We start from the raw sequence: 20,117 nt of genomic DNA on the forward strand, positions 1-20,117 counted from the left end.
TTGCGGAAAGAAATGGAGAACGACAGAGAAAGAGAACGATAGAGAAAGAGATTTGATCTATCATAGATGGTGGAGAGCAAAAAATCTAAGACCTTTGCCACCATTAGACCACTGTACCCTCCACTGATATAGTCTCTGTTTTTTTGTACCGAAGGTCAGCATACTCCTTTCCTCTTTGGGTCCGTTTGGATTGAACTTATTGTTGCTGAAACTGAAAACTGAAAATTGAAAACTGAAAACACTGTAGCAAAATAATTTTTAAATGTGTGAAAAGTACCGTGGAACCCATTTTAATATTTTTAATGCGTGAACAGTGTTGATACAGTACATGAACACAGTGTTGATACAGTACATGAACAGTGCTGCTACAGTGCATGAACAGTAATTTTTGTCTCTGCACAGTAAATTTACTGTTCATGCGCTGAAAAAAAAAAAAAAAAAAAAAAGGACGGAGGCGTGAAATGAAAACGTGAACATTGGTTTCAGTTGAAACCAAACGCTCACTTTAAGTACTGTTTTTGTTGTTTGAAAGATTGAAACTCCTCACCATTGTTTTTCCTATTCGAATTAGAATCTTAAATCTTCAATATATCTATGTTTTTGAATTCATAACCGGTAGTTCCCCTTACTTAGTTTTCTAGGGTTCTTCTTTTACCCCTTTAAAAAAAAAAAAAAAAAAATTAAATGGGTTGATTTTCTTTCTTTAGATGCTTTGGTTTCAAATTGTCCCTCTATATTTTGATGGTAACATTAGGGATTTTGCCCTTGATTTACTATGGTTAAAAGTCAAAATTCACCTTGGATTATTTTAAATCTGAATGTATTAGACAAAAAACTTAATTTTTAATACACAATTTGTTTGATGAAATTATTGATCGATCTTTTGTTTTGTTCTAGAATTCTTAATGCACGTTACCTATTAAATTGTGAAAGGTTGTTTCGTACGCATCTCAAAACTCTAAAAAGTTTTTTTTTTTGGGTTTTCTATGAAAATGTTTGTTTCCTCAATTTTAGATATTTGCTTTTGTTTTGGGCTTTTGGGTTTTCTATGAAAATGTTTGTTTCCTCAATTCTAGATATTTGCTTTTGTTTTGTTTTGTTTTTTTTTTTTTTTTTGTTTTGTTTTTTGTTTTTGTTTTTTTTTGTTTTTTTTTTTTTTTTTTTAAGATTAAAGAAATCACTAAATCATAGAGATTCACTAAATCATTGAGATTGTAAGATTGAAATCATTGGTTATTTCCGTTTCTAACATTTATTTTCCTTCTTCAATCTTATTTTAGGCTTTTCCTGCCAGAACAGCATGCACCGGATAGAGTCCGTAAGGCATACAGAGACAAGCCATATACTGTAATTGGTAAAGTTATTATTATTATTATTTTCCTTTTCTTTTTCAAATCTGGGGATTAAATATGATTTAGGTTTGAATTTCTTGGTTGGATTGGTTTAGATTTAGTTATAGTTAGATTTGGTTTTGAGTTAGGCTTCCATTAGCATGCTTCTAATAGGCAATTTGGCTAGTTGTTTGTTTTTTACATTTTAAATTATTTTTGCGTTAGTACTGGCTTGAATTGGATTGGTTTACTTTTGGGCAATCATTTACGAAATTCATTGTATTTGTTTCTCAAGAAAAAAAGAAAAAAACTGTCGCCTACAATTCCATCTTCTCCCACTTTTCTGCTCCTTCCCTGTAACAAGAAAGGTTCCATTCTTAATTTCTGATCTTACATAGTTTGTGCCTTATTATTCTTTCTATACCATTCGCTGTTGTTTGTATAATTATATTCCATCTTCCTAATTAATCTTTCCTTTTTATTCAGTCTTTTTTTCCAATCGTAAAATACTAATTTTCTATTCCAGATAAAGCCATTGGGTTTTCTACAAAAGGAATTACTCAATCAAGGTTAAAGGTTTGGCCACCTGTTACCCTAATCTCCCATTTATTTATTTTTTCAATTTCTTGAGTTCTGTTTTGTCGATTATTGTGTTGGTCAGATTTTTTTTTTTTTTGGGCTGATTTTTGTTAGATTTTGTTTTTTTTTGTTTTTTTTTTTTGGTTGATTTTTGTTAGATTTGTACTATTTTGCGTTTGCCCCTGAAATTTGAATTGATTTATGTTTTGTTGATTATTGTATTTTGGTTAGATTTGGTTTTTTTTTTTTGGGCAGTTTTTTTGTTAGATTTTTTTTTTGTCTGCCTCTGAATTTTGAATTCATTTAATTCTAGCATTAAACTCAATGCTTTATATAAGTTCACACTTTTGAAACTTTTGATTAGATAACTAAAGGAATATGAATGCTGCTTAAAGAAAACACACACATTGTTTACATTAAACTTTAGGTAGATGGTATAGCGCTCCATACGAGAAATTCATAGATGAGTACGTGGACTAAAAAAAAAGATTGTTTAAGTTGTTAGTGTTATTCCTCGAATCCTCTGTATAATTGACACCTACCTTTGTAATTAATATTTAGGATATAACAGCCCTACAACTCTTTGGTAACAAAGGCATTCTTTCTGTTTGGCGGAAAGTGAAATCCTTTTAGTATTTGTAGCATTGTGTTGTAGTTATATGTTCAACATTCAATTGTAGAAGTCCTAAAATAACGTTTTGCAGCTGAAGATGCTATTACTTTACAATTTGATTAAGAATTTAGTAATGAAAACAATTACCACCGGTTATTGACGGCATTACAAAACTTGACTAGACTTTGCCCTTCCTATTTTTAGCAAAAAATCCTGCCTCTCAATCTTCAGTTATATCAGAATCATCTATGTTATGTCTTATGAGTCAATATCTGTTTCTACTTTGTTTCTTGAGGAAAATAAATACAAGAATTTCTTTTATTAATTTGATTAATGTATATATCTTCATCAATATTCTTAATGTGACTCACTTATCAAAAACAAAAATTTTAAGGCTTTTGAAAAAAAAATATATATGCCCAGTCATCATTTGCTTCTAAACTCTAATTTCAGTGTAGGTGTGAGGAAGAATGTAGGGTATTATTCATTTGATGGAGAATTTCTATTTGGACTCATTAGAGAAATTTGTCATTTGTAAATTTCATAAATTAGTTTAGTTGCTGTAATTTTTTTTTTCATCTCTGCTAATTTCCTCATTTAGTGTTATAAATTTTCATTCTTAGGTTTTCTAACTTTGCCTAATAGAACCACAAAATTATAAGATTTGGGGAGAAATAAAAAGAAGTAGCTTCTTCTTTTTTTTGGAATTTTTAATTAAGTTTTCTAGTCTTTGTTGAGTATTATGTAGGTATGAGAGTTGCCTATGGGAATATGTAGAATATCATTGATGGATGTGATGAGGCTTGAGTTGGAGGTATTCAATTTGACTTAGGAGCATACTAGAGCAAGATGACAAGATAAGATGGTGCTGAACAACCTTGAGAAAACATGTAAGATTCTACAACTTATTAATATTTTATGTAAAATCAATTTTTGACAAGTTTAAAAATCTGCACCTATTACAAAAAATAAAATTTTTATTTGGTGTAAAATTAGTATTTTTCATGAACACTATTTTCCAGTTAGATACCTACTTGACTCTTTTTTTTGTTCTTGATTTAGTTTTGATTGATTGGATGAGGTTTGATCCTTTAGTAATTTCAGATTTTGTTTGTTCATTTCTCCAGTGCATTTTAGTCAATGGTTATTTCTGTGTGCAAAAGAATCTTCTTCTGTAAGTAGATCAATTGTATTTATGATGCTATATAGCTATTTGTTATTTTTTTGGAACCTATTTTGTGGTGGTTGCATTTTGGAGTTGGTTAACTGAATCTTATTTACTAATTTAATGTCAGTGGTGCCTTTTCTCTGCACGTTATTTGGTCTTTGCATTATGTGGGAGGCATGTCTTTATATAAAAGAAGCTAGATTACTTATGAAACCAATGCTTTCTCAGCCTCCTAATTTTTCACAAAGTCTGTCAATGTCACATGAAAATTATATGCACTGCAACATTGCTATTTTTTTTTTTTTTTTTTTTTGCCTTGATGATCAAAAGTGAAGTGCAAATCCAGTGTGTTAAAAAGAGGAAAAATTAGAACAACTAACCTGGGATTCTGCTTTCAGTGGTTTAAGTGGGTGTGTAGTGTGATCCTCAATAGCCAAGTACTCTTTCTAAGCCTTTTGTTATTTCGACTATTGAATTATTAACATTCTATTGTAGGTGAAGAAATTATGAGATTAAACGCAATGTTCAAATGTATGGTTGTTGACAACTTAATTTGGACCTACAAGATTTAGAGATGAAGCATGAACACATTAAGCAAGGTTGTTGCAACACATAGGAAAAAACACCCCTTAAAATTCTAGCATTTCTCCAATTTAAAAGTTCTAAAATACCGCATGTTGCACTATTTGAGGGCTTTCAAATTTATCCATTTACTGTGCACACAATTTAAAGCAAAAAAAAAGAAAAAAGAAAAGGTTAAATTGAAAGAGACCGAGAGAGTGTCTGATGCCTTTTCTGTTCTAACGTATGACAAACAATATTCCAAAGTTATTATATGAAGACCAAAAGAAAATTACAGTTGTATGGTTGTTTGTAATTTTGTTTAGCAAGTCAATGTAGTTAAGTTTTGTTATAGGTGATCTGCAAGTTATTATATGGCAGTTTCTGTTTTATTTTTTCAGGTCTGAGAAAATAGTATTATAACTTATAAGTTAATATATTGGAAACAAAATTTAGAGTTATGAACTTCAAATGGAAGTTTTAAGACCTAAGGTAAAAGTTTTTGTGAACATGTGCAGAGAGAGAAGCCTGTAACTATCATATAAGAACAATGACTGAAGAGTTACAAAAAGGTTATTGTTTTGTTCTTTTTTTATTTTATTTTATTTTTTTATCAAATTTTTATTGCCTCTCACCTATCTTCATAATTACCAGGGTTAGGTACTTTAAACTTTTGTTTTAATGGTAGAAAATTGTAGACAATGTATTTTGTTGTTGTAGCTTTATGGTTGCTGGTGTGTGAATTTTCATTAACAAAACAATGAGTGTGGTTGCTATTAAGTTGACAGGTTTTGCATGTAATTCATTTAGTAAACCATGTTTGGTTGGGGGACACCTCTTATTCTTTAAGTTTCACACTGTAGAATACATTCAAAGGTCTTAATCAAAATTTTTTGATAGTTTACATTAAAAAAACTGCAAAAATGCTCTATTCATGTACTTCTTTTCTATAGAACAGGAACAATATTATTCTAATAATTATTGTTTATTTGTTCCTTAAGCTCATTGGCATATCTAGTTGAATTCCAATGAGCCAAGAAATTGTATTTCCTAACAGCTTTGAAGTTGTGAAAGTCTTGGCTGCCAAAGGGACCATGATATTATTTGAGATAGTTATGGATGTAATGCCACCACCACTGTAGACCCAACCTTCAGCCAATAACCAGTTTCCTACCACCTTCATACTGCCAAAATTACAAAGAGAAACCCCATAAGGCAGAGAGAGAGAGAGAGAGAGAGAGAGAGAAATCTTAAGACCATCTGTAGGGAATTAACTCGAAATTCCCAACCTGTGAGAAACAAAAAAAATAGAGAAAAACACACGCCAAAGAAAAACAATCACACACACAAGACAATATTTACGTGGTTCGACAATTTGTCTACATTCACGGAATTGTAAGGATTTCACTATTATCAGGAAAAAATACAAAGTGCGGCTACAGTGTTTTCAGTCTCTCAAGAACAACAACAACAAACCCTAATCACAAAATTGGGTTTTCTACATCTTGCGCTCCAGCTTGGGCTAACAGGCCTAAGCCTCCACTCCATGGACTAAGCCTCAGAAAATCTCCCATTAAAAACCACGCAACATTATTTGGGTTGGGTTGGGTCATCAAACCGGATCAAACAAAACTAAACTCCGCAAAGCCCAACAAATCTCCCACTTGGAGACTATTTCAATCACCAACATCAACCGCAATCCTCCAAAACCCAATCCCTTATTCTTGCAACTCATCCTCCTGTCCTCAAGCTAGAAAGCCAACTGAAGCTACACACAGCTTCAGCTTCTCAATAGTGACACCCTTAGTCAACATCTCTGCCGGGTTCTTAGATCCACAAATCTTCTCAAGTATTACCAGCTTATCTTCAACAAGGTAATAGATAAAGTGGTATTTTGTCTGTATATGCTTCGACTTTGAATGAAAAGCTGAATTTTTGGCAAGAAAGATTGCACTCTGACTATCACTATGTAGAATGCCCATCTCCTGCTTCTTACCCAATTCATCTAAGAAACCATGTAGCCAAATCATCTCCTTTCCAGCTTCAGTTGCTACAACATACTCAGCTTTTGTAGTAGACAAAGTGACAATCTTTTGTAGATTTGAAGCCCATGATATAGCTGTACCACCCAGAGTAAAAAAAAAAACCTAGCAGTACTCTTTCTACTATCAATATCACCAACAAAATCAACATTTACATAACCCTGCAGTTTCAAATTTGCACCTGTGAAGCAAAGACATGTATCTGATAAACCCTTCAAATATCTCAGAATCCACTTGACTACCTCCTAATGCTGCTTTCCAGGCCTACTCATGAATCTACTCACAACCCCTACTGCATGTGCAATGTTTGGCTTTGTACACACCATAGTATACATCAAGCTGCCAATAGCTGAGGCATAGGACACCTTGCTCATATAGTCTCTTTCTTCTTCTGTCTTCGGTGACTATTCTTTGCTTAGTTTGAAATGACTACTCAAGGGTGTGCTCACTGGTTTAGCTTCATTCATGTTGAATCTGTTGAGAACTTTCTTCACATATTCTAACTGTGAAAGCTTTAATGTACCATTAGCCTTGTCTCTAATAATTCTCATACCAATGATTTGCTTTGCAACTCTTAAATCCTTCATTGCAAACTGTTTGGACAATTGCTTCTTCAGATTATTAATCTCCTCAATGCTAGACCATGCAATAAGCATATTATCCACATACAACAGTAATATGATGTAAGAATTATCAAAAGACTAAACATAGCAACAATGTTCAGCTTCACATCTCTTGAACCCAATTCTATGCATAAAACTGTCAAATTTCTTGTACCACTGTCTAGGAGCTTGTTTTAGGCCATACAAACTCTTTCTTAGTTTGCAGACTAGATTCTCTTATCCCTGAGCAATGAACCCTTCTGATTGAATCATGTAAAGGTCTTCTTCCAAGTCACCATGAAGGAATGCCGTCTTCACATCTAACTGCTCAAGATGTAAGTTTTCTGCAACCACCATTCCCAGTACTAGTCTGATTGTTGACATCTTCATAATTGGAGAAAATATCTCTGTGTAATCAATGCCCTCCTTCTGCTGGAACTCTTTAGCAACTAATCTGACCTTATAACGTTTGTTACTATCATGCTCATTCTTTATTCTATATACCCACTTGTTATGCAAAGCCTTCTTTCCTACTGGCAATTCAGTCAATTCCCATGTCTGATTCCCCAACAAGGAATCTATCTCATCCTTCATGGCTAACTCCCACTTGCTTGAATTCTCATCTTGCAAGGCTTCATCATAACACTCTGGCTCACCACCATCAGTCAACAGGAGATAATTTAGAGCGGGTGAATAATGTTGTGGAGGTCTAATGTTTCTAGAAGATCTGTGGACTTCAGTTACAGGTGTACTCTGATCTACCTGTGAATCTACAATCTCCTTATCTTCTTCACCCCTTTTCTGAACAGTACTTTCAGTCAATTCATTTAAGTTGACAAACTCAGATTTCTTTTGATCTATCTCTGTAACATCTAACACTACAGTTGACCTGTCCTTGTACATAACCTGTTCATTAAATATCACATTTCTACTTCTGATGATTTTCCTATTTTGTTCATCCCAAAACCTATAGTCAAATTTCTCATCACCATAACAAATGAAAAAACATATTTTAGACTTTGCACCAAGTTTACTACGAGTATCAAAATCAATATGAACATAAGAAACACAACCAAAAACTTTTAAATGTGAAAACTTTACCTCTTTACCACTCCAAACCTCCTCAGGAAGTTTGAACTCCATGGGAACTGATGGTCCTCGGTTTATCAGGTAAGCTACAGTGCTAACAGCATCAGCCCAGAAAGTTTTTGGTAGTCCAGCATGCAACCTCATACTCCTAGCATGCTCATTGAAAGTTTTGTTCATGCGCTCAGTCACACCATTTTGCTGTGGTGTCCCATGAATGGTCTTCTCCATCCTAATTAACCTTCCATCCATGTACTTTCTTCCATTATCTGACCTCAAACATTTTACTTTCAAACTTATTTCTGTCTTAACCATGACCTTTCACTTCTTAAAAGTTTCAAATACATCAGATATATTTTTTAAAAAATAAACCCATACCTTTTTGCTTAAATCATCAATAAAAGTGATGTAGTACCTTGAACTCCAAGGAATGCAACCGGAGAAGGTTCCCACAAATCAGTGTGTACTAATTCCAATTTTTCAGCCTTCGGTGTCCTGCCCGTTTTCAAGAAGCTCACATTTTTCTACTTTCCTAAGATGCAACTTTCACACATATCAAAATCAAAGGACTTCAATTCTGGTAGTTTTCCTTTAGACAACAGCATCTTCATCCATTTCTCACTCATGTGACCAAGTTTGCGATGCCATAGGCTTGTATTAGTACTTGCATCAGCAACTGCAATTGTCAAACCTAGCTCCTTTTGTAACATTTCAAGTACCACCAACAAATAGTATTGCATGTCCTTCATCATCAAGTTGTCTAACAGAAATCAGATTCCTACTCAGGTCAAGAATATGTCAAACCTTCTCCAGTAACCAAACATATCCATTGGGCAACAATATCCAAACGTCTCCCATACCTACAACATCCAAGATTGAACCATCAGCCAAATACACCTTACCAAAATCACCTGCAACATAATTCTGTATGATTTCTCGGTGTGGAGTGGTATGAAACGAAGCTCCTGAGTCTAAAACCCAATCATCAAGTGGACTGTCTACTGCAAGAAGTAATGCATCTTGTACCTTTTCTGTTACAGCATTTGTAGAATCATCTTCATTCTTCTTCTTAAGACTTTTATATTGCCTCCTAAAGTGACCTGTTTTCCCACAGTTCCAGCATTGTACTTGTTGGCCTGATCTAGATTTACTTCTATTCCGATTAGAATTTCTGGATTTTGATCTGTCTCGATTTGAATTTCTGTCATTACCTCTTCCTCTTGTCTCAAGGTTTAGGGCAAAACCAGATCTTGAGATTTCGCCTACATCTCTTCTGTGAATCTCCTCAGCTAGAATTAAATCTCGTATATCATTGTACTTGAGCTTTTCCTTTCTTGTAGAATTAGTTACTGCCATCCTCATTGCCTCCCAACTGTTTGGCAAAGAAGCCAAAACGATCAGTGCACAGATCTCATCATTAAAATCAATTTCTACAGACGACAATTGATTTGTAATAGTGTTAAATTTGTTCAGATGTTGTGCTATTGATGCATTCTCCGCCATCTTCAAATTGAACAGTTTCTTCATCAGATACACCTTGTTGTTTGCTGACAGCTTTTCATACATACCAGAAAAAGTCTTCATCAGATCTGTTGTGGTTTTCACCTTTACAACATTGTGTGCAACAGACCTAGACAGAGTTAACCTGATAACTCCCAGTACCTGTCTGTCAAGAAGAGCACATTCCTCAGCCTTCATAGTCTTAGGTTTTGTCCCCAAAAGAGGCAGATGCAATTTCCTCCTATAGAGATAATCTTCAATCTGCATCCTCCAATATGCAAAGTCTGTGCCATCAAATTTTTCTATTCCAGACGCCTTTTCTACTTCCTCTGCCATTGGTCCCACTCAAATCTAACCCTAGGCTCTGATACCAGTTGTAAGGAATTAACCTGAAATTCCTAACCTGTGAGAAACAAAAAAAAACAAAAAAATAGAGAAAACACACGCCAAATAAAAACAATCACACGCACAAGAAAATATTTACGTGGTTCGGCAATTTGCCTACATTCACGAAGTTGCAGGGATTTCACTATTATCAGGGAAAAAAATACAAAGTGCGACTACAGTGTTTTCAGTCTCTCAAGAACGACAACAACAAACCCTAATCACAAAATTGCGTTTTCTACATCTTGCGTTTCGGCTTGGGCTAACAAGCCGAAGCCTCCACTCCATGGACTAAGCCTCAGAAAATCTCCCATTAAAACCATGCAACATTATTTGGGTCGGGTCAGGTCGGGTCGTCAAACCAGATCAAACAAAACTAAGCTCCACAAAGCCCAACACCGCCTCCTACCTCACTCTCCCCATCTCTTGGCTTTTTCTCTCCCCAATAATCCCAAACGTTACTTATGCCAGTTATAGTCTTATATAAGATGAGTTTTCTCTATTTATTATTAATATTTCAAACATTTTTCCAATGAATTTATGTTGGTTTGTGGTTGGTAAACTTTGGGTAGTTGTGGATTTGTGTTTGGGTGTTGAGACATTTTTTGTTGCGGATGATATGACCATTTTAGGGCTTTGGCTGGTGTTTCAGTTTACTAAGAAATTATATACATTTGTGCATCCTATTCATTTGTAAAAAAGTTTTGGAAATCAGTTGCATCAATATAGGTTAACTGCATGAATTCAACATTTTTTGTAACAACAAATTTGTTTATTGCTTTTTTGTAACTATGGGGCATTTGCATCTTATAAATAGTTAAAGTGTGGTCAAACCTTACATATGTTGTAGCCTGTAAATAGCAATGAAGCATAAATTTTAGTTTCTACCTATTAGAGGAACTTCCATTCATATTGCCCACACACACACCCAAACTTCCAAGCCTTGACTTCACATTTTCATCATTTTTGTTACTTTGTTTCTCTTTTCTTTTTTCTTTTTTCTTTTTTCGATCTTAAAAAATTTGGGGAATTTAAAATATGATAATTTACTGTTTGTCAGATTGGAGACAATGAAGGTTTTTAATTTAATTTTTTCACTAGACTTCTAGTTATGCATTTTCTGAATTGTCTTTCAATTACTTCCTTTTAGTGGGCAAGAAAACGAGTACAAACTACATTTAATACTTACCATAAAAATGATTGTTTTTTTCTTAAGCTCATGGTGAAATTTACAATAGTATAAATGCCCAAATGAATTCTCCAACTGACATTGGCTGAATTTTCTCTTAGATTGTAGATTGATACAAAAATTGTTGAAGTCATTTAATTCTCCTTTGTATTACATCACTACCACAAATGATTTACAATTTTTTTTTTATTATTAAAAATTTTTATGGTAGTAGGTAGACGCCTTACAATTAGTAAACAGTTGAACATACATATACATTACCCTTATCAATTTTAGTATCTTGTACTTGGGTTTTTACCAAATTTTTCTTTTTTTTACTCTCTAATCTTCCATGGAAATTCGACAACACCTTATCAAAAGATAAGAAAAGTATGATTATATTCTAATAGATACTTTCCTATGTTTTTTTATTGGATTTTGTTTTATAAGTAAAATTTTGATTTAGGAATTTTTATTAGACATGTTTAAAGGAAAAAAGAAATGATAAGAGCTATCTAACACTCATTCATGTGATCTAGATTTTAGATGGCAGAACTAATTTCACATTTGTATATGATCTTCATTTGGAATCAATTTAACATTAACATTTTGTTCTAAATCTTCTGATATGTCCAGGTATGCAAAAAGATCCTCAATGGTTTGGTTGCTTACAACATTAGACCCATAAAGACTTTTAACAAGGAAAGCATGAAGTCCATAAACAAAGGGTTAAACTATTTGAATTTTGGTGTATTTTAGGATTATAAATGTTATTTTGAGCTATGACTCTAAATTTTTATGATGTTATGAAGAAAGGCTTTTGTTTTTCTTCTACTGTAGGTTTAATTTTTTTTTATATTGTTATGATGAAGTATTATTTACTTTTGATGATGTTATATAAAAAAAGAAGTGTACGGGTTATAAAAATCCCATGCATTTGCATAGGTTATAAGCTAGTATATACAAAAGCAGAGATCTCATGTGGGAAAAAGCATGAGGTTTTGTCAAGTAGCACATTGTATAACATCCTTCCCATTTAGGATTCCGCCTCATCTAAATTTAGCATTTATGTCAAACTATTAAGTAATGGCAAATGCATTTATTTCAATGTATGGATAAAATTCAATGAATTTGTATACATTTATAACTTTACATGCTTTGAATTGATGCGGATGGATTTAAAAAGTCATGGGAAATGTAGGAATAAAATTCAAAGAATTTGTATACATTTATAACTTTACATGCTTTGAATTAATACAAATAGATCTAAAAAGTCATGGGAAAGGTAGGAATCAAAAAAACTTTTCAATTTTCTGCATAAGACTAACTTCAATGCAGAATTGCAAAAGTCGAATTCAATGAATTTGGCAAATATTATTTGTCTCCACATCAATTCAATTCAATATTCATTCAATATATATATAAAAGCAAAGACCTTATGTGGCAAGCATGAGGTTCTGATATGGATGGATTTAAAAAGTCATGGGAAATGTAGGAATAAAATTCAAAGAATTTATATACATTTATAACTTTACATGCTTTGAATTGATACAGATGGATCTAAAAAGTCATGGGAAAGGTAAGAATTAAGAAAACTTTTCAATTTTCTACATAAGACTAACTTCAATGCAAAATTGCAAGAGTCGAATTCAATGAATTTGGCAAATATTATTTGTCTCCACATCAGTTTAATTCAATATTCATTCAATATATATAAAAAAGCAAAGACCTCATGTGGGAAGCATGAGGTTTTGCTAAGTGGCACATTGTATGACATCCTTCTCATTTAGACTTCTACATTTATAACTTTACATACTTTGAATTGATACGGATGGATTTAAAAAGTTATGAGAAATGTAGGAATAAAAGTCAAAGACATGCTTTAAATTGATACGGATAGATCTAAAAAGTCATGGGAAATGTAAGAATAAAAAAAAAATTCAATTTTCTGCATAAGACTAACTTCAATGCAGAATTGCAAGAGTCGAATTCAATGAATTGAGCAAATATTATTTGTCTCCACGTTTGTCCAATATAAATTCCCATTTCCATTGGACTTAAAAATTAAACTTCCATAATTTCCTCACAACATCTTTGTTTTTCTTTCTAAGAGGTATGTTAATTTTCAAAATATTACGTTCGTCTTAAATATTTTGTTTAGATTTTATGTATACGGTTTTACTTATGTAGCATTGTAATTTATTTAGGCTTATTTTTTCATATTATGTGCCAATTTATATTTTTGGTTTTCTTTATGATGCGTATACTTGGTAAGGATCTATTTTTGGCTACTTTTAGTTCAATTAAAATTTGGAGGTTAAATTGTGATATTATTGCACCACTATGACATTTTTTTTTTCTTATTGTTGTATCATGAAATTTTAGAAGTTTTTATAGCTAATTGATATATAAAACATAAATAATACAAGAAAGACACCTAGGAACCAACAGGTTTGTAGGTGACAATTTCATTATGATCTGGTAATATTTCTTGGTTGCATGAATTAGAGGAATTTTCCCCCCAATGTATTTAGTCAGAATTTAGTTTTAGAAGAAAACCTCATAGATTAAGTGTGACCAACAATAATAGTATTCATGAAATCAATATGTTATAAATAATTTCTTACAAAATTTATCAAAATGCACCGCGCATCACATGGGATATCGGCTAGTTTTTATGTTAATTGGATGTTATTTACCATTTGATCCATAAACTCATCTTTTATGCATTATTTTAAACTATAAAAATTTGAATTTAAACAATTGATTGACGATATAACTATTAATTTTTTATCACCTTGAAATTTTGCAAGTATGGAAAATATATGAAGATAATGTAATATAATGGTGGATTTGTCAAAATTTGCATCCAATTAAAAAATATTGAGTGGTGTAATATTGCTTAAAGTTACACTAGGTGTAACTTGAACTTAACCAATTTATTATATACCCGAGTAATGCTATAAAGTATAATCACAAATTATTGATGTGGTAAATTTTTACTTGTTTTCATTGAAGTTCATCATTAATAGTTTCTTAAAAAAAAAAGTTCATTATTAATATCATTTTTTTATTAACCAATAATTACTCACCACATCAACAGTTTATAAAAGAGTTTATAAAATCATTTATTATTTTCTTTTTCCATCTTGATATTTGGGGATGAAAAATGAAAATAGTAATCTGTATTTGACAAACCTACACCTACTAGTGGTAATTTCCGCGGCGCTAGGTTTTGCCACGTTACAAACGTTGGGCTGCACATTGTAGGTGCCAACCAGTTCAAATTCTAAAAGGAGAAATGGGCCTAAGTCGCTAAAGGTTAATAAACGGTTCCAATTATTGACAATCGAGAACCCAATACTGTTCCTAATTCTACTCTTGTCTCTTCTTGCTGATGACGAACGCCCCAATAAAGGTTAACAAAACGCTTCACTTCTTTACGTTCACAATTCTCAAATATTCCAATAAACTTTGTCTGGCCTTCAAATTTTCTCAAGCAGATGGTGGAGAATAACTCTCAGTAAAAGTTCCCCGATAGATACGTGTGCGGCTCACAAGCAAAACGGACCCACACGCATGTAAAAAAAGTCACGTGAGAGTTGAGAGCCATGAGAATTTGGTTTTGATTTTGGTTCGTTCAAATCAAAACACTCGGAAATGTCTTTGATTCAAAACCAGGGGCGGCCCAAATCAAAAAAAAAAAAAAAAAAAACCAGGGGCAGCTTCACATTCATTGCAGGAGGTTCAAATGAACCCCTGACTTGAAAAAAAATATATTTATATATATATATATATATATATTAAATATTGCTTTATTAATTTAATTTACTCTTAAAAATATTTTTTATACCTTGTTTTAAATTTTGCACACCTGATCACATATCAGCTTATCCCACAATCAAACAACAACTTAGTGTATTATTTATATATTGATGAGTGTAATTGTGTGAGTTAATAATTATATAGTGTAAGTAGAATTGAGTTTTTTCATTTAGTTTAAAATATTTTTATAAAAAAAATTGACAAATATATAACCACAATTGCATAAAAACAAAAATATTATACAAACTTAACAAAAAAAAAATGGTCATACTTACATTGACAATAAATAATGAAAACATATAATAAACTATTATAAGATGATTTCAAAATATAAAAACTCGTAAAAGAAAATTGTAAAATTTCATGTGTTTGTGTGTTTTTTTTCGATAACTCAATATATTCAAATTCTTTTTTTAATTAAATTTTTGTTTAATTTAAGTTCCTTAATAATCCCATAGAAAAATTTCCTAGAACTGTCACTATTCAAAACTGAAAACCCACAGAGCCGCCACTGTTCAAAACCGAAAACCCACATCTCCAAGAAAAAACGAAAGTCGTAAACAAAAGGTCACTCATATCCCGACAATCCCAGCTAATATATATGCTGCGAATCTTCTTTGTTCTATAGTCTCTTGTTTGTTTTCTACCTTTCACATTGCATGGTATAAATTAGCCAAGCCTACATGACCAACCAAACACCTTGAAACTCCAAAGTAGTAACATTACTACTAATTAATGGCAACCACTAGATTGTTACGTACGACTAGGCCATTGGGTCTTGGTCTTCCTTCTTCTACTTCTTCTTCCTCTTCTTTCTCTGTGAGGTGTCTAAACAAGGCGGGGTTTGATGGAGAGAAGAGAGTTTCTGAGAATTACAGGAGGAAACCAATGGTGGCCGTGAAAGCCTCAGTGGCTTTTTCGAAGAGCTTGATTACGGCACAACCTCAAGTCAATCGGGGACTTTTGGATTTGGCTTCTTTGGTGGCAAATGTTAGCAAGGCTACGGTGATTCTATTAAGGATTGCTGTGAAACAAAGGCCACGGAAATTTCACTTGCAAATGTTCATTGAAAGGGTAGGCCACCATTTCTTTTGGAGCACCTAGCTAGCTAGCTAGCTTTTAGATATTTGCTTCTACACAATTTTTTAAAATTTTACTTATTTTAGAGCCTTCACAATAGGAACGTTAAATGCCATATGTTGCCTTTATTTAGTATTTGTCTCATAAAAACCTCCACTATCCGGACTTATAAAAGCTTAGAATTGCAAAAAAATTTGCAATACTGCTACAATACCATCGTAAATTTACGATAGTACTATAGCAGCATTGTAAAACAAAATAATAATTTTTTATTCTCACCTATAAATATATGCCACTTTCTCTCTCTTCATTGTCTCATCTTCTCTCTCTCTTCAGAACATTCTCTGTCTTCTTTTCTCTCTCTTGTTTTTGTTCTATAGCTGCTCTCTCCTCTCCTCAAACCCAAAACCCCCATTTTTCTCAAACCGAAAACCTCGTGTGGTGATGGTAGTGGCAAAGGTAGGCGTGGGTCCTCCAATACAACGTCGTCTTCCCTGTGGCGGCAGCGTGGGTTGTGTGGCAGTGGTGGCGAAGTGAGTTTGTGGTGTGGGTTGATCTGTGATGTGGCATGATGGTGGTAGTGGATGTGGGTGTTTAGTGGTAGTGGGTAGTGGGATTTTGATTTGTGTGGGAGTGGGTTTTGGGTTTTGGGTTTTGGTTTTTGGTTTTAGATTTGTTGTGATTTGCTTGGTTGATTTGGGTTTTGCTCAACAACCGTGTGTGTGTTTTCCGGTGTGGGTCATGGTGGGTGGGGCGTGGGGAGTCATGGTGGGTTTGAGGCATGGTGGTTGTGGGTATGTGGTGGGTGGGGCGTGGTGAGTCGTGGTGGTGCAGTGGTGGGTTATGGGTTGTTGGTTTTGTTTGGTTGTGTGTGTGTGTGTGTGTGTGTGTTTTTTTTTTGGCGTGGCGTTGGCGTGGTTTTTATGGCCGGTATCTGGTGGTTTTTGTGGCCGATGTTTGGTGGTTTGTGTGTGTGTGTGTGTTTTTTTTTTGTTGTTGTTGTTGCTGGTGGGTTTAGTGGTTTTTTTTAATGGGTTTGCAAGTTGGCATGGTGGTGGAGTTGGTGGTTGCTGGCCGGTGTTTGGTGGGTTAAATGGGATGTGAGTGGTGGTGTTTTAATGGGTTTTGATGCAATTGGTTGAGGGAGAGAGAGAGAAACAGTAAAAATAAAAAATAAAAAAGAATATTTAAATAAAGTAACAAAAGAAATAAAAGTTGGGATGTTGAGAGTATTGTAAAATGGTATGGTATAGTTGATAAAATAGTTTTTTGAGATGGTAAAATAGAATAGGATAGGATAGGATTTTGGGATGGGGATGCTCTTAAACTTGAGCTTGTAATTTAACTAATATTTTTTAGTATTTTCAATGAAAATATATTTAAAAAAAATAAAAAAAATAAAAACTCACTCGTATATAATTATATTTTTACTCAACTTTCAGCAAATAATCAGTTAGAGAAAAATTGCATCTAAAGTCTAAACTCACACTCATGTACCTGTTTTGTAATTCTTCATTTGTGGGGTTACTTGTTCATGATGAAGTATAAAGCTTAATATTCATGGGGTCATAAAAAATTCATGGATATCTAATTGATGAATCTAAGCAGGTTCAAGTTAGGTGATAATTGAAATTTCCGAGGACTGCATGTTTTTCATTAACAGAATATTTAGCTTGTATATTTCACAACACATTGAAATCCTAATTTTTTTTTTCCTTCTTTGTATTGGGTTAATGTGCAGGCTATAATTGATTGTCGATTCTTTACATTATTTGCTGTTGCGGGAACTTTACTTGGTTCAGGGTTGTGTTTCCTTGAGGTAACGGCTTATTTCTTTTTCCAGCAAAAGTTTAGGACTATGACTTTGTTTTCTTTCTTTTATACGTATATTTTTCTTTCCAATAATGACAAAGACATTATAAATTGCATGCAGGGTTGTTTTACCATACTAGAGGCATATCTCCAATACTTCCATACGTTGTCACATAAGTCCGATCAAGGACATGTGATGCAGGTACTTATTGAAGCCATAGGTATCTCTCTCAATATTATACACATGCATAATCAAATCCGTTTGGTACATGTTAAAAAATGACTCTCTATTTTAAAGGAATCCATTTAATAGTTTGAATTAGACAAAAATAATAATAATAATAATAACACACAAATATTTCATATTTACTTGTTCTATGCGGTTCTATATATTGTTGAGCTATATGTTTATCAGTTTATCATTCTTGCAGACATGTTCCTAGTAGGAACCGCCATGCTTATTTTCGGGATGGGCTTGTACGTCATGTTTGTTGGAACAAAGACAATGAAAGAAAAGGGGTCAGGGCTTTCGGGATCAAACTTCTTTGGACTCTTCTATTTGAAGGTAAACTTATCAGAACAATTTCAAAGTAATATATATATATATATATATATATATGTCCTTAGTCAACGTGTTTGTGACTTCAATTAATTACATGATTTCTGTATCTTATTTCAGTCAATACCAACATGGGTTGGGATGCAATCAGTTTCTCAAGCCAAATCAAAAATCGGCCATGCTATGATGATGATACTTCAAGTGGGAGTGTTGGACAAGCTAAAGAGTGTACCTGTGGTTACGGGGTTGGATCTTGCATGTGTTGCCGGGGCTGTTTTTATTTCTTCGGCTTGCATCTTCCTTCTCTCTAAACTCTCTGTCGGAAGTACTATGGAAGATTGGTAAAGCAATAGGAGTTCATACATGGATCAATATATTACAGGCCTCAAAAGGAAATGTTATGGTTCATCACACAATATTCTTTTATTAGAATGAACTGTATATATATATATATATATATATATATCTAGCTAGAGAAAGCAGGGAATCCCTGCGTTTATGAGAGTTATGTAAGATTATACATACACAGAGGAAGAAGCATAGAAGAGTGTCTCTAAGCCCTTTACAGATATTGTAGTTCCCAACCGTAAAAGGTCCCATCACTGATAGCCGTCAACCTTTGATCTTCTTGAACAAGTGTTTAATTTATTCGTGTAATAGCCCATCCTTATTTATTTTCTAAGTAACTAGTCAAGGCAGCACGTCTAAGGCACGTTCTAGTCATGGGAAAAAAAAGTAGTGATTAAAATCAATTTTAGATTTTATTTGTATCACAAAATGAAAATATAAATCATTTGATTTTTAAAATACATAGAGATTTACATTAATAAAAAGAAACATTAATTTTAAGAATTTTGATAATTATGTTATAAAAAGTTAATTTCAATCGTATAAGACCGTAACAAATCCTGGTCCAATATTTTATTATTTTATTTTGACCTATAATTTACACCTCAATAGTTATGAATATATTGTAATAACAACAAAATGTCACGACATTTTTAGTTGTGCTAGATCTCGGTATAATATTTTATTATTTTATTTTGACCCATAAGGAATTGACACATGCATCACAACATTTTCATAATATCTCTATGTATACATTGTACTTAATTACGTTGTAAATTTATATTGTAGACACAAAAAAATTGGCAAATTTTGTACACATTTACAAAATTTGTACAATATTTACCATTTTTTGTGCAAATGTGTATAATATTAACCACTTTTGTGTATTTACAATGTAAATTTGCATTGCAAGTACAAAGTAAACATATAAAGATCTAAAAAAAACAAAAAACAAAAACAAAAACAAAGCTCAAATCAACTGGCATACTTGAAGGGGGAAAAAAAAAAAAAAAAAAAGAGAAAGTGCACCTCACTAATTGAATAAACCAAAAAAACACTATTCATGAGCCTTGAGCTCTTTTTATATAGTTAATAGATATGGAAGCTTACATAAATATTAAAAAAAAAAAAAAAAAACACAAACTGATAACTGGAAAAAAAAAAAAAAAAACTTTAGGCATTGTATAAATTAATGTTAAAATGTTGTGGACTTAGCATTTTTTTATTTGATCTATAAAAAACTGAGATCTCAACAATTGTGAAAATATTGTGATAACAATAAGTGTTGTAACATTTTCTCAAAACATTTATTTTTAGTTGGGGTTGGTCACAGTCTCATATTTTATTATTTTATTTCGACTTGTAAGAAATTGACATGTCAATAATTGTGAAATTTGTTGTGTCAGTATATCAATATATATACCAACTTACATAAATATTTAAAAGAAAAAAAAAACAC

General features: G+C 32.7%; 1 protein-coding gene and 1 long non-coding RNA gene across 4 annotated transcripts in view; both read left to right on the forward strand.

Annotated features, from left to right (window-relative positions):
- Window positions 1-18,992, forward strand: part of LOC126712158 (uncharacterized) — a 32,333-nt gene extending 13,341 nt beyond the window's left edge. Inside the window, exons 1-5 of one of the 3 annotated variants that reach the window (XM_050411370.1) lie at window positions 15,485-15,933; window positions 17,681-17,758; window positions 17,873-17,972; window positions 18,183-18,316; window positions 18,431-18,992. In XM_050411370.1, coding sequence (XP_050267327.1) covers window positions 15,595-15,933; window positions 17,681-17,758; window positions 17,873-17,972; window positions 18,183-18,316; window positions 18,431-18,655 — 876 coding nt within the window. In that variant the 5' untranslated portion in view covers window positions 15,485-15,594 and the 3' untranslated portion in view covers window positions 18,656-18,992. Of the gene's footprint in view, window positions 1-15,484; window positions 15,934-17,680; window positions 17,759-17,872; window positions 17,973-18,166; window positions 18,317-18,430 lie in introns of those variants that run through there. The other 2 variants (XM_050411371.1, XM_050411369.1) reach the window with 2 other exon arrangements.
- LOC126712160 (uncharacterized) lies at window positions 1,149-11,868 on the forward strand. The gene is made up of 3 exons (XR_007651062.1): window positions 1,149-1,354; window positions 3,272-3,413; window positions 11,671-11,868. It is a non-coding gene; the product is annotated as an uncharacterized LOC126712160 (long non-coding RNA).
- Window positions 18,993-20,117: the final 1,125 nt, after the last annotated feature.

The sequence above is a fragment of the Quercus robur genome, chromosome 2 (assembly GCF_932294415.1).
Source record: "Quercus robur chromosome 2, dhQueRobu3.1, whole genome shotgun sequence".
Taxonomy (NCBI): Eukaryota; Viridiplantae; Streptophyta; class Magnoliopsida; order Fagales; family Fagaceae; genus Quercus; species Quercus robur.